Source organism: Asterias rubens, chromosome 6, assembly GCF_902459465.1.
Source record: "Asterias rubens chromosome 6, eAstRub1.3, whole genome shotgun sequence".
Classification (NCBI taxonomy): domain Eukaryota; kingdom Metazoa; phylum Echinodermata; class Asteroidea; order Forcipulatida; family Asteriidae; genus Asterias; species Asterias rubens.
In genome coordinates, this window is record NC_047067.1 from 4904002 (window position 1) to 4918729 (window position 14728).

General features: G+C 37.7%; 2 protein-coding genes across 5 annotated transcripts in view; one reads left to right on the forward strand and one right to left on the reverse strand.

Moving 5' to 3' along the window:
* Positions 1 to 4666, reverse strand: part of LOC117291163 (serine/threonine-protein phosphatase 6 regulatory subunit 3-like) — a 39599-nt gene extending 34933 nt beyond the window's left edge. For all 4 annotated transcript variants that reach the window (XM_033772718.1, XM_033772720.1, XM_033772719.1 and 1 more), the window contains exons 1-2: positions 4254 to 4666; positions 718 to 797 (exon numbers count right to left, since the gene is read on the reverse strand). In XM_033772718.1, coding sequence (XP_033628609.1) covers positions 718 to 777 — 60 coding nt within the window. In that variant the 5' untranslated portion in view covers positions 778 to 797; positions 4254 to 4666. The remainder of the gene's footprint in view (positions 1 to 717; positions 798 to 4253) is intronic.
* A 1538-nt stretch (positions 4667 to 6204) lies between these two features.
* LOC117291565 (SIN3-HDAC complex-associated factor-like) lies at positions 6205 to 14024 on the forward strand. Its single transcript, XM_033773369.1, has 6 exons — positions 6205 to 6306; positions 8704 to 8904; positions 9237 to 9382; positions 9808 to 10000; positions 10660 to 10819; positions 11127 to 14024. Exons 2-6 carry the CDS (start codon positions 8817 to 8819, stop codon positions 11479 to 11481), a joined length of 942 nt encoding a protein of 313 aa, XP_033629260.1. The 5' UTR covers positions 6205 to 6306; positions 8704 to 8816; the 3' UTR covers positions 11482 to 14024.
* The last annotated feature ends 704 nt before the right edge of the window (positions 14025 to 14728 follow it).

The following is a 14728-nucleotide window of genomic DNA, read 5'->3' on the forward strand; positions in this document are numbered from 1 at the left end:
CTGTTTTCTGTTGTTTTTTTGCAATGACAGCTCAGAAGGCCTAGAAGTTCACAAATTGATTTTCGCTGAAAACTTTTCTTGAGAATCAAAAAATTGGGGGAATGGGTTCTCGCATATTTGACGCCCTTTGCGCAAATTTCTGCCACTACGGAAAAAAAATAAAAAAATAAAAACATTAAAGTACTCTAGAATGTAGTTAGTTTAGGGCTTTAACAAAAAGCACCGAAATAGAAAACATTCTGAAGACATTGTTTCAATTTAGCGCGCAAATTTGGGTCCAGAATATACCCCCCTGTGTATTTGAAAAAAACATGGGGAGAACCCTGTGTAAGCCTAAAATAATAGGCTAGAAAACAGGAAATGAGATGAGCTTTTGAATAATTAAAGCAATTGAAACCGACAATACTCTACCTACAGAGAATAAATGCAAGTTACATGTACATGTATAACATTATCAAGGTACTGTACCCAACTAAATTTTAAAAATGGATGTGGTATACATGCAACTGTCTATTCTAGTGTTATCAATTTATAAGGCAATCATTTTTGTAGGCCTAAAACTTCAGAGGCAATTGCTTCCATGCCCCTGGTTTTTGCCTTCATGCCCAAATTTCAAATTCCTTCATCGGAATGCCATTTACCCAACAAAATTAAAAGCTTGCCCTTAAAAGAACGAAGTATCAGGCCTGATTTTGTTTAAAGGCGTCAAACACATACCTCTTTCTCCAGCAGGGTGTCTACTTGAGACGTAGTGTGTACGTCAAATTTCCAAAACATTGTAGATTTTCAAGTTTCGCCTGCAGAAATAAAAAAACAGAAAGGGGTTGGGCGATGAAAAAAATAATCAAACCTAACAGCAGGAATGAACACTTTTAAGCTGGTGGTGATTCCAAAACACCCTGTCAAGAGCAAAATACACCCCCCCCCCCCATTACCCTAATAAAATCATACAGTTACAAATGTACAATCTGCTGAAGGAACAACAGCCAAGTTGTTGTGTAATACCAGAGTAATATAAAACAATCTTTGTTAAATTAGTTTGAACCTGCGCCAGCCACACATTCCTTTTAATATGACAAGCACTTAAACCATCCAAGTTGGGTTCCCACGCTGCCATATCCATCATGTACGCAGCAAGAGGGAAAACAAATTGGACAGCTGAGAAAGAAAAAATATACTTGTACCCAACATTAGAAATTGGTACTTGTGTTTGTATAAATTTATAAAATTTGGTGGGAACCCCTCTGCCCCCCTACCCTTAACTAAAGAGTCCCCATGGGCCCATATGTCCGTGCATTGGATTAAATGGATAGGGGGGGGGGGGAGAGACGAAAATCACGTGACACAAAAACAAACAGGTCCTTGATTTTATAATACCAGCATGACTTAAATTCATGAAACTCCTCAGTGGCGAAGAAAACAAACTATTTTAGCAGTGGCATTCTTATAAGAGACAGAGCAGGGTCCAATTTCATGGCTCTGCTTACTGCTGAATAATGCGCTTATGATCACCATTCTCCGCTTTTGTGCAATCTGTTTAGGCGTTGAATGCCTTGTATATGCGGAGTACGCACGCGCATAAGCCAAAATTCCCCACTGTAACACGTGAAATATGCTTGACGTAAGCAGAATTCCCTGCTTCTGTAAGCGCCGATTCGTTGCTCGCAGTAAGCAGAGCCATGATATTGGGCCCTGGTTTACAGAGAAATCTCTGCACTTAACAGCTGAAATTGATTTGATTGCGTCAAGATATAATCAGTTGTATGACTGTACTCTAACCAAACTCGTCAGGTCAAACCACAGGTCAAAGTTTTAGATAAGATCTATAGGACTGAAGGTTGTTTAAAGCAAAACCAATGTTTGATTCTCGAAAGGTGCCAACATTTTCACTACTGTCATATAAAGCGTAGTGGGGGGGGGGGCCTTTGAAACCACATTACATACAGGTGTGTAAAATGTTGATGTTGATGTTCAAATAATAGGCAGGTACATGTAGGCATCAATTGTGAAAGAAAAATGTTGATAGCTCATATTTGGGGAAGGTGGGAAGGGTCTTCAATCATAAGTAGTACTCTTTGTACAACTGGAAAAAATAAATCAAAGCTACATTGTTATATTTTCGAGGACAGGGGTTATTTTTAGAAATGTCTACAACTTTTGCAGGTTGGTTTGCTTGAGGCTACTTAATAAGGGAAAAAGATATAAATCCAACTGCGACCTTCTCTCTTGTTATGACCAATCATAATTTTATTTTTGTCAATAAGATACAATTTTTAGTAGAAACAAGTACAAAGGTGGCAGATTGTGCAGCTTCGGCTTCAAATCTATTTGTTCATCATGTGTTGTGTGTATTGCATAGTGTGCAATACTTAAAAAGGAATATTCATGCCATGCAAAATAACCGATACAGCAACATGGAATTGTGTGTGTTACTGGCATTCCATTTACGTATTGCGCACAAGGCATGTACACATGGATTTTCGGCCTTCTCTGAATATGGATGCTTTTTATGAAGTAGTCCATAAAACAATGGTCTGATAAAATCTGTAGTTTGTTTTCATATTAACCGTTTGTCTAGGTCAAGAGCTTTAGATAGCTTTTTGAAAATGAAAGTTGTCACATTCGGTTCACTCTCATTGAACAATAACCATTTTGGTTATTTTTAATTACTCTGTAACTAAACACACTCCTTTCCAGGAAATTACAACATGGCTGAGACAAAAGTGTAACTCCTGTTAAGAAGGAAACTAGTTACTATTACTCAAGAACATTATGACACATTGACGGCAGGCGAGAGAAGCGCATGCAAGACCAAGGAACATGTGATGTATCAGGAAAAATGTTGCATTTAAGCGTCACTTTTTTACTCATTATTACCCAAAACAGTCCCTTGATCACCCAGATAAGATAATGATTTTGATTATAACACATGAAAAAGTGGTGGTCGGATCATAGCATTTACATGTAATTGATAATAACACCCAAGAAAACCAGGACTGATTTAGGGCCTAAACTGATTTTGTTAGGCCTACTTGTATGATATGATTATCACTGCCGAGTGATACCTGAGGATTGACCCCTTGCACGCACGTCACACGCAGCGACTGTGCCACGCTCACCATTTTGGTGGTCAATAGGTTTACATGTAAACGCCGCATTGCCTACAATGCGCAATTCACTGAGTATCGCACATTGACATTGCCCACCAACATGGCGCATCCATGATTATTGGATGATGACACCAGGTGAATTGGGTCAATAGCAATAGAATTCATGACAAAATAGTCATAATAGTACAACATAAGAATCAGATAACACAATGTCAATGTCATGTCATGACTCATGTACGGTAATTTAACAATAACAATAACAATAGACCCTCCACGGCACTTAATAATATGCGTCATCTTAAACATTCCCGTGTGCCATGGTGGTGCATTCATTATTTTGAATGACATTGAAACTTCATAATTAGTAGGCTAGTACAGTACTTGACGCAAAGCTTGGGAAGAAGCTAGTGTGTTACGCACGAATTGTGTAGTAAATGCCAACTTGAAATAAACAACGTACCAAAGCACAGCCTCACAGGGCAAATTCAACATGGCTCATATTTTAATTACCTTAAAAAAACCTGAATGGGTCTATTCAATGTTTTTAAATCAACCTGTTTTTTTCATACAACATCATAATATGCATACAAATACATGTCATAAAATGTGAAGTCATCGACATATTTATTTTAAGAAAGTTGCAACTGAGCAGAGGGGACAGAATTATTACTTTACTTTTCACTTAAAATCTAGTATGACTAAAACATTAATACACCAGGCTGGGCTTGAACAATATGAACATTTTTCCGAATTATAACATGTATCAATGATTGATGACTCAATGAAAACATTCACATTGCGAACGAATGGGGATTTTTTTAGTGGAAAAAACAGAGGGTGCAAAAATTGAAAACATCCTGTCATTAAATAAAAATAAAAATATACTAGGCCTAAATTAAAAAATAAACTAAACGATGATTTAATTTAAATGTACATTATATAAATACTGAGTATAGACCAACTATAATAGTATTTTCTACTTCAATGTTTTTTGTTGCTACCCATGCAAAAACCGACATCAGTCGAGCAATCGACGTCGTGCTCTACTCTAGGTTTCGCCTTCGTCATGTTCGTAAACTTGTCAAATTGTCAAACACGCAAACCAAAACAAGCATTTTAAACCAAAAATTAATTTATACTTACGATCTAAAATATAGAAAAATATTCCTTCTCCCCTCCCACTGGTATGTGGGGGCTCACTTCAAGGTAAAGGTCTTGGTCAAAGCAATGTTATTTAGTCTGAATCCCTGTTCCATCACTTGGAAGATTCCATCGTGATCGTGTGATGGCGTAGAACACTGAAAACCGAGTACACGTACAAACCAATGGGGTTGCACCAGTTTATCCGTGTAACGTTAATTTGCGGCGATTTCACCACAAATATAACCACTCATCCGTCCTACAGCAACTTCATATGGTCTTTAGAAGAATTTTCAAATGTCATAGCTTTAAGGAACCATGAATTGTTATTTAAGACCTGTCTACAGAGTTCACAGGAGAGTTTTATTTTGAGAAGTACTTTCCTCAGGCGCGAAAATTCTAACGTTCGCAATATCCAATATGGCGGCTGTGGAAAGGCCAATGAGTGAGCAACCCATAATACTTCTTCAGTCACGTGACCAAAGGGTTCTCCTGCAGAATGATGTCATTAATATACATTTTACATTTTTCGTATACATTTTTGTTGTCAATCAGCTAGATCCAAAAATGTTTTCAAAAATAATTATTTCAGAGAAAGCGAGACAATTAAAGTGCAGTCATTAATGACAAGTCACAACACTTCACACAGCCAGTCGAAATAATATTTAAAAGAAATTACAACAGAGAAGTAAATGATTGGTTGATTATTGAGTTGTGAACATCACACTCAACATACTCATTATATCCCGAACATCCACGAAAGCATAACGTAGACTTCCGTTAAATTGAATGCATTATTTGACAAACTCCATCAAAGATCATAATTGTTTCAGTCTAACTGAACATCAGTTTTGGTTGATTTGTAATAAATTATATCAATAATTAGAGTCCGCAATGATCATAGCGTGTTGTTATCCGCCGGGGGGGGGGGGGGGGGGGGGGTGTTAACATGAAATGTTGTGAGTTGTATGTTGAAGACTCGGCGGCCTAGCTAGATGACATGAGATGGTTATAGACTGGGGTAAGTTCCAATACGAATCACAGATCGGCATGTGGTTCATGGTTCTGTGGTTCTTAATTACTTATCAATTGTATAATAATTATTTATTCAATTATTTATTGTAAAGTTGTGTATTTGTCTATTTAGTCATTTTAATTTTTGTCTTTAATTAATAATTTAAGTTATTTATTTACTTACTTATTATTGTTATCATTAAATTTTGGTCTTTTTAACCTTAAGTGAGATGGAACACCAGCTGATGAATTCTCCAATCACTAATTGAGCCATTCTCGAAAGTGTAATGACTTTGGGAGTCATATTCATTGATCCCAAACTGGCCCATTCCTATCAAAGAGGTCAGTGCTCAGAGATTTATTTTTTGAGGAGCAGAAAACTATATGCACTCATGTACTTATTTATACACACAAACATCTCATGTCACATACAAACCTACCAAGAGGGCCCCCACCTGTTTTTGTTGTTAAAGTATAGTTAGGCCTGTATAGGTAAAACACTTACTTGTTTATCTCTCCTTTTCTTACTGTATTATGTATTATTTCATTTCTTATACACTGCTGGAATTTGATTTTAATTCGTAGTCTGAAAATTACGAGTAGTGAAATCGCCCCTAACAAAAACTGAATCAAATCCCACTTGTATTTATCCCCCTGCGGCCGATTTCACGAAACTTTACGCAACTGCGTAAGTCCACTTGCGCAACGTTGATGGCGCAACTTACGCCACAAACGTTGCTCAATTAGTGGACTTACGGCAATTGCGTAAAGTTTCGTGAAATCGGCCCGGCCTTCTGGACTCTAGAATTATTAATAACGTGATATTAGAAAACTGAGGGCGCTATACAACAAACACACGTTTACCAGCTAGCGCAGAAAGCAATGATGTACAACAGGACAATGAATTTCGGGTTGTGAGGAGGCACCGCTGTACACACCACGCGCGACATCGCTTTACCACGCACGCGAAGCTTTGTCTGCTAACCCGCCGTAGTAGTGCCGTTCACAGCGCCGTAGCGAGGACCCATCTCTACACCCGTCGGTAAGTGCACAATATTTATATTACAATTTTCCCCATTTTCACGTCATTTTTTCACCAGCCAAAATTGACAGTTCCTATAATGGTATTTACTTCTCTCGCATTGTGCCAAAAGATTCGGCATTCATTATTTGCGTTGGTTTTTCTGAGAGGAAAACAATAAAAAGTGATTTCTTCTTGTCCATAAAACCAACCACCCTTTGTTACGCATTGATAACACACAATACCATACACCCGTGCCATTCTGTAAGCGGGATACCCACTTCCGCTTCGTCTATGGCAAATAATTTTAACCACGTGTACAAGTTCCCAATGATGATAATTTTTCCTGTAATTTTCTCCTCTCTGCATGTCTACATTCTGTTTTTCCATAACTATGACCCTATTTGGTATACCATTTTGGTGCTGAACCGTAGGGAGCCCAGGGTCAGTGTTGTTGTCTCACGAAATCGTTACGACCCGACCTCAGGCGGTACTCACAGGGTCGCATGGGGTGGGTGTCGCGTGCCGGTCGCGTGCCACACTCTGTGGCTAAGCATTGCGGATCACACAAAGCTGATCATCTACACTAGCCCTCTTTGTGTACCGCAATAACTCGATCAGTTGGGCCCAATAACAAAGATGTCAGTTGGTTTGGTTTGGGGTTCTTTTTTTCGAATGATTTATTGAAATAGATTATTTTGGAGGGGTGGGATATTGGTGACATTCTCAAAATAGTAGCATTGAGCGACTTATGCCCCTAATCATTGAACAATGAAGATGCAATGTTGAACCACATTTTTACCAACATGGGTATGTCTCGATGTGACAATGCTGGCTGGGTTCCGATGTGTATACTTCCTAATGATATTTTTTTATGCTATGTTATGTTATGTTATGTTCACAAAGCAATGGCATGTATTGTATGGGTGTCTTCCATTACTCATTTTTGTTCTGCGATCACTGTCATGCAAGTAAGCCTTGTTACTAAAAATATTATCTTCGTCTAAGCATCTGTCAACTTGAGTCAATTTTTACATTGAGTCTACACAGCTGTCATATAAACAGCATATAATATAAATAGCATCATCATAAAAAGAAACGGCTGTAAACATACGACCTTCAAAATTATGACCTTTGACTGGTTTACACATTTTGGCTTGACTTTATAATATGCAGTAACATTTTGCGAGTTACTGTATTCTGCGCGACCGGATATCGGTGAAGGCCTTTTAATCTTTGCGAGTTAGCCCTTTTAAAAGTTATAAAATATGGAAGGAAATGGTTCATTACATACTTTGCCAGATATGTAACAAAACAGACACAAATCGAACGAGGAAACAAATAATACTCAGTAAACAATATTTGGGACCAAATATAATCAGACGAAATCGGCTCTGAATCGGCTCTATTCAGAGCCAACGCTCCCTCAAAAGAGAATGTGATTGGTTGTACCAGGGAAGAATACCAGCAAGTTTACTATAATTTATAGTTTATTCACAAACATGGGTGAAATCAGAATAACCCATAGTACTAAAAAAAAACGAGTCTACCCACTTAAGTGCGGACTGAATGCTTTGTCACCTTTGTGTCCTCCACAAAGAACTGACCCTTACCTTAAAACCCATTCGTTGGAATAAAAACAACCCAAGCAATTTTCAGCACAAAGCTATATCAAGTTCTTCGGCCGTTTGTTGTTCCCTGCTCATTGCAGTCACACTTTTCACCACCTGTCCAGATGCACGCATGGATGACCGTTGACAAAGACACGGCACGCGCCGTGGTATAATTGGATTTTGGGGGAGTTTACTGAGTGGTGTCAAACAAAAACGAAGTCATTGATTATTGGAAGATGAACTTAATGTCCAATAAAGATCAACTTAAGAGTTTTATCTTTGTTAAGTCATCTTGTCTGTCTTTCATTCATTGCGTGTTTACCCAAAAAACAAAAATGGCCGCCACGCCGGTTGTGCATGGTATATCCGTTAGTTGGAGCATGGTTGGAATTTGTTTGTACGTTAGTCATGCACGTGGTCTAACCTTGGAGCTGTGTCAAAATGGCGGATTGAGTACATCTATATCATGGTTTGAATAAAAGTCAAACTGAAAATGGAGACCAATATGGTGTGGGGTCTTGGTCCTTTGTTACAATAGCCCTTAACTGGTCCTTTGTTATGATGTCCCTAAACTATATAGGTATATGGTTGGGAAAAGAGGACACAATACATCTGCGACTTTATATAGGCAAGTAAGGCCCATATCATTTTTTCAAACTACCCTTCCCAGATTTGTAAATTTGTGTTGCTTATAAAGAATTCGTTATGGATGTTCTTCTCACCTAAACTTGTATTTGTAGATAAAACCAGGAAGCTGTTGCATGGTCTTGTATCTTAACTGTTCATCTTGATTTGTCTTCTGAAGGTGCGAATAAACACAAAGGAAGTATTCCACGAGGAGGAAGTCTGGTTGTATACAGCCCGACGAGATACCAGCTGTCTAATGTTCCGACCATCTCGTCCTTCAAGAACTTAATCATGTTTGCTTTCCACCGTCCCAAGATTTACAGAAGTATTAATGGCTGTTGTATATGCCGAGCAAAATCGTCAAGTTCAAGATTCACAGGTAAGACATGAATTATGTGAAGATGTCAGAGTATCGCAAATTAATTGTTCTAACTTTTTGCTGTATAATGATTGCTTGTCTTGTACTTCACGGAGGCATGCAACGAAGGCGATTGCCTTCAAGCCCCCTGGTCATTGCCTTGGTGCCCTTTAAAAGACATTTACAATTTCCTCATACGGTGCATGCCCTTTACCAAAGAGAAAATTTCTTTTTCCCCTTGCCCTTTCAAAAACGAAGCATACCATAGTTGTTAATTTATAGAATTAAAACAGTTTCGAGTTACAGAAGCTTAGAAACTAAAGGAATTATTTTTCCAAACTTTTGTCGAGCAGACAGCAAAAAGTACGAGAATGAGTTCAAGTTGTGCTTCGACCTCGGCGAGGAGCAGAAGAGAGCTGGGGAGATTTGCAACGCGTGTGTGCTGCTCATTAAAAGGTGGAAGAAACTTCCAAAGGGAACGGAAAGGAACTGGAATCATGTAAGTTATTGACACGTCTATCAGGCCTGATACTTCACGGAGGCAACGAAGGCGATTGCCTCCATGCAATACTCCAGTAGAAATTTACAATTTCCTCATAGGATGCCCTTTACCAAGGAGAACATGTATTGGTGTCCTTGCCCTTTCAAAAACAAAGCAAACAGACCTGCGTCGTCATATCTGAAGTTATTGCTGATATCATCCCCAAAACTGTTTAAAAAGGGAAGTTTGAAAGAAAGCTCCAAACGACTCTGAAAATTAATTAGGACGTCATCGCTTTCGATCGCCATGTATGATTTTCAGTAATCAAAAGAAAGAACCTCCACACTCCTTTTTAAAATCTTTTCGAGTCTGCCTAGATGTTGAGGATGATTATTGTTTCATTAGTCCTATAATAATTCACATTTTCCCCTCACCCTATGTAGGTGGTTGACGCCAGAGCAGGACCCGGAGGCAAAAGCCTCATTCGGAGTAAACTGAAGCACACATCCATGCTGGGAAAATCGTCGCCATCGTCGGGGCTTCGTGGTTGCAACATCCGCAAACGTAAACACAGGAGCGTGGAGAGCATAAGGAAGATGAGGCTCATGGATAGACTGACACGACCTTCGGGTGAAGGTATATATCTTAGGAATATACTCCAACTTTAAAATACACATATACCAAAGTTGACCCCAAACCATTTTAAAACACTTGTGCTTGAAGGGTTTAGGTACTTTTTGTATGACACAAAACACCATGTCCACAGATTTACTTAAGCTTATTACAACGTATAAAGATCATGATGGTATAAAGCTTCCCATTGCTGAGGTGCCGTAGTTTTTTTTAATGAGTAAAAGCAATGTCCGAAAAACACTGTTCGTTTCGGGAGACAAAAATTGTTTTAGCATGTGCAACGTCATTATGCGATTCTCCTGAAAACATTGCTCTGTGGTTTTCATTTTTCATTTCCTCACAAACTTGACGACAAATGAAGCTGAAATTGTCCACATATCCCGTATTACATACATCTTCATTCAAAGTGAGTTAGGGATTCATGCCATTGTCAAAAACTTGATCTACAAAAGGTATCAAAAACCTTTGGAAGGCTGCAAGAACCTTAGCAGTTACTATAATTCAAAAGCGTCGTTTCTTTTCCAACTATCGGGTTCGACTCGTTTCGATTCCAGCACTGTAAAAGGTTCTCGACAAACCCTTGACATTATTTCTTGAGATGATTATTAGAGTTAATATTTGGTGGAAGTACAATATGAGACAATTTATTTTTATTTTATCAGATCCCGATAAGCCTCCTCTTAGTCCAACTGCGAGCGAGAGTTCCAATGACGAACTAGACGAGGTGCGGAGTCGAGAAGGACTGGAGTTGATGACACCACAGGAACGATTCGATCTACCACCATCATTAAGAGCAATTCTCGACACAACGTACTGGAAAATGTAAGCCTGCTAGCAATTATTAATGGTGCCTATTTTTTGAAAAGCAAACTTATAATCGTGTAACTGTAGGAAGGGCGAAACATAACTCCTTTATTAAAGAAGCAAATGTTCAACTGTCGGACGCCCAGGCAAAAATGATGTCTTTTCAAGAATCACCTCTTCAAATAGATTGGTCGAAAAAAGAAAAAGAAATTAAGTTTTCAAGAAAATTTGTTGACGCCCCTCTCAAAATAGGATTATTTTAAAGTGGTCATCTCGAAACAAAGGTGTCAAAATTAACATTGATGTATGACTTGTTTTTATCCAGGGAACAGATCTGCTGTGGTACCATCTTCAAGGGAGGCCGAGGCGAGGTGCTGATTGAGCCAACTCTCTTCAAGCCTTGCACCGCGTGCTCGGGCTCCTCCAGCCCGCCATCGCCGGCCCGACGCTCGGGATACAAGACGGCGGACACGAAGCGCGACGCACGACCGGACAGCCTCGGAAGCGACGATTCTCTGGAGATATCAGACAGGGAGGAGATAGACGAATGCATTGCTGACGATGAGACCACAAGTACTGAAGGAGACGTGTTGGAAACTCTAATGGGGTTTGCAGATGTGGCAACACCCGAAAAGGGCGTGGTCACCACAGTTGGAAACTTGGTCACAGTTGGAAACTAAGAATGAAATTGGTTAACCTGTCTTTGGTTATACAACTTCAAAATACTGATGCCAAATTTCTTTCTGAACACTCACGTGAATGGTCCGAAATCCAACATGTTCCAACAAATATAGAAGATTCAATTTGGCATTCCTATGAGGAGCCTAAACCTGAAATGGGTCGTTTGGGACGGACACAAAAATTATAAGCCCAAATGGGTCTTGAGCTGAGAAACCATTCCGTTCTTGAAAAAAGTCAGTGTAAAAACGCACGCAATATTCTAAACTGTTTTTTTTTAACTGTTCAAAGATCAGGTGACATGTTAAATACTGAACGGTATACGTTTCCATGTCTATATCTGAGTTTGTATATTTAAGATAACCGAACCCACACCTACCAAAGGTATCAAAAGTGTCGCCCAAATACCCTACAATTTAAAGTTGTAAACTTTTTCCAGTAGACAACAGATGATGCTTATTAAATTAATCCATAATAGATAATGCTCCAAAACGAGTGGATTGCAAATCATAACACTCATTTTTTGTCAGATATTATTTACTCGCTCAATGTGAAAGATGATTTATATCTGAGATATCAACACTTCAAAAAAAGTTCATAACATCTGACGTCATCATTTGATACACGTGGTATGAGTAGTCATAATTTTCCTCTCACACTAATGAAAACAAAAATTACCTGAAAAGAATCGGTGTTTGCATCTTAAAACCTTTACAATATTTCCAATTTGTACTGACCAATCATGTTATAACAAATCGACAATCATTCCATAACTTATACGATTATCCCTTATCAGTGGTGCTTCCATTTTTTATATTAAAATTATTATGTATCTTGTTTTTTACTACCTCCAAGACAAAGATGCAATCCGTTTTCAATTTTGAACTTTTTTGACGACTTTTTTTACCTGACGTAATTTATATGACAAGTTTATATAGTTATGCTGCAAAACGAATTCCATTGCATTTCGCAAGGTGTTGGTTTAGAAAATGTTAAACTCATATTTGTTTGTTTTGAACAAATCGTACGATTTTTCAAGCAAATCCATCAGTGTTCTTTGGGGAAACAAAGAGGTATAAAATAAAAAGATTTTGTTCAATGTATATCCACAGCAGGAAAACCTATCTGGGTATACCTTTTAAAAAATAGCACCACTATGTTTTGACCAGCGACACTGAAGATGATGTTTACCTGTTAAGTTTAAGAACAGTTGTGAACTAATTAAAAATATCCAATCAACGAAAATCCCAAGAAAGTATTGGGGAAATAAAATTTGAAAATCAGGTACTTACGAAACACAATATGTAAAGACTATAAGACAGTTTTAGCGTATGACGCAATACCGTCGACTTTGGAAACTTAATTTTTTGCCTTCAAAAGGTTTACACTATGCAACAAGTCTGTATTGTTTGTGTTTTCATTTATAACCGTCGAATTTAATTCAATCTTCAAGAATTTGGCTCATTTTTAAAACCTTTTTTAGGGGAATAATAATAAAGTATCTGTGTCCGATTTGCAATAGACAGCTGCTAACAAGATTTTTGCCCAAATAATGGTCGAAATGTGACCATAAAAAAAGTGCTGTAAATACATATTTATTTTAGAAACATTTTAACCATTTCCTGAGAAAATGGGATGTAAAAACCAATGCCATTATTATTTTATGCCCCACTAAACTCTACATATCAACTGAAAAGTGCCTCCGAGTTGATATTTTTTTTAGTTTAAAAGTATTCAGTCTTTTTAGATGTTTACTATGTTTGTATAAATCATTGTGGTGCTGTATATTGGCTATGTAAAGTGTTCAATAATGGACTACCATGAGATGGGAAACTGCACGATAGTCCTTCACCATGCATCCGCCATCTTTGTCATACAGAAATACCATTAGGCCTTTTCGAAAATCTCGGCATGTGATCCAGTTTCGTTATTAAAAATGGAGTAGATACAGTATTTCCAACATCAAACGGAGCTGGGAGCCGGAGCCCAGGTTTGGAAAATACATTTTAGATTGAGGTGTCCAGCTTTTTTATTCTCCTCCTGAATCCGATGACAAAGACAAGATAAAAACAAAATGGCCGACTAATGGTGGAGGTCTACTCGTGCAGGGTTTTGGTTTGAAACCAAGATAGCAGGAGACAATGTGTAAAAAACTTGCAGAGAGAATGCCATATTTTTGTTTTAAAATTCGCCATGTTTTGAACTTCATGTTTGTTCAAAATGTGGACTGGCTGAAAAGGTGAAAATATAAAGAAAAGGTGAAAATATAAAGATGTATTATAGTGAGGGAGATACCGGAACGGACGACTGGTTGGTCACTTGTGGCCATTTTGTATAAAAAGTGGTCATGGAGTTGCTAGGGAGAGCTAGCAAAGTATGGTGCCGCATTGTGTGCATATAAATAAATTGTAGTTGTAAGAATGTATGTATTCATTGTTAAATTGTCATGTCAAGATGTGCTGATTGTGTATAGGAATGCTGAGTATGGTGTTTGTTGTAATGCGATGTGTATGAGATTTGTAATAATAAAAATAATAAAAAAACAGATCGCGACTTCTGTGTATTTTTTAAACATTTAGTTGGATCATTTGGTGAGAGAAAAATTACAGAAAGTTAAAACACATTTTCAAAAGGTCTCAAAGCAAACGCGAGACACACACAAGTAATTCCATGTCAGAATAAAAAATCAATAATTTATTAGGCTAACATTTGAAATTATTTATAAACATTGTATTGATTTCAAGTCGGTTATATATGAATAAGTAACAAACGTAATTTCCTATCAAAAACATTGCTTTAAACTGTATGCTTACCACAAAAGGCAGGGAACCAGTCTCATGTAATTGAAATAACATGACATTTTGGCTGGTATACATGTAATGGTAAGCACGTCTCTTTGGCATTTCTCACTTAATCAATCTCTACTGAAACATGAAAGATTAAAACAGAAACAAACATTGAAACAACTTTATATAATTTGTATTAATTATCCACATCAATTAATATATATATATTTTATGTAGTTTTCATGAAAAATGTGCATAGTACAGAAAATTCTCTATAACCATTAACCTTTCAACCCTGTTTGGAAATTTGTGTTGTGCTTTCGAGACCTAGATATGTATCTTGAAGGAGAAACAGAGTTTTATGAGGTGATATATTGCTTCAACAATTGACTCTCACCTGAAAAGATAGAGTTCTACTCTAAAAAGTAACAGAAGTAGAAAGTGCCAGCTTGCACTTTGATAA

Bases quoted from the DNA above. Each gene is read 5' to 3' on its own strand.
- LOC117291565 (XM_033773369.1), top strand. From the start codon at position 8,817: ATGTTTGCTTTCCACCGTCCCAAGATTTACAGAAGTATTAATGGCTGT. The intron at 9,383-9,807 runs GTAAGTTATTGA...CACCCTATGTAG, and splicing joins CGGAAAGGAACTGGAATCAT to GTGGTTGACGCCAGAGCAGG. The intron at 10,001-10,659 runs GTATATATCTTA...TTATTTTATCAG, and splicing joins GACACGACCTTCGGGTGAAG to ATCCCGATAAGCCTCCTCTT.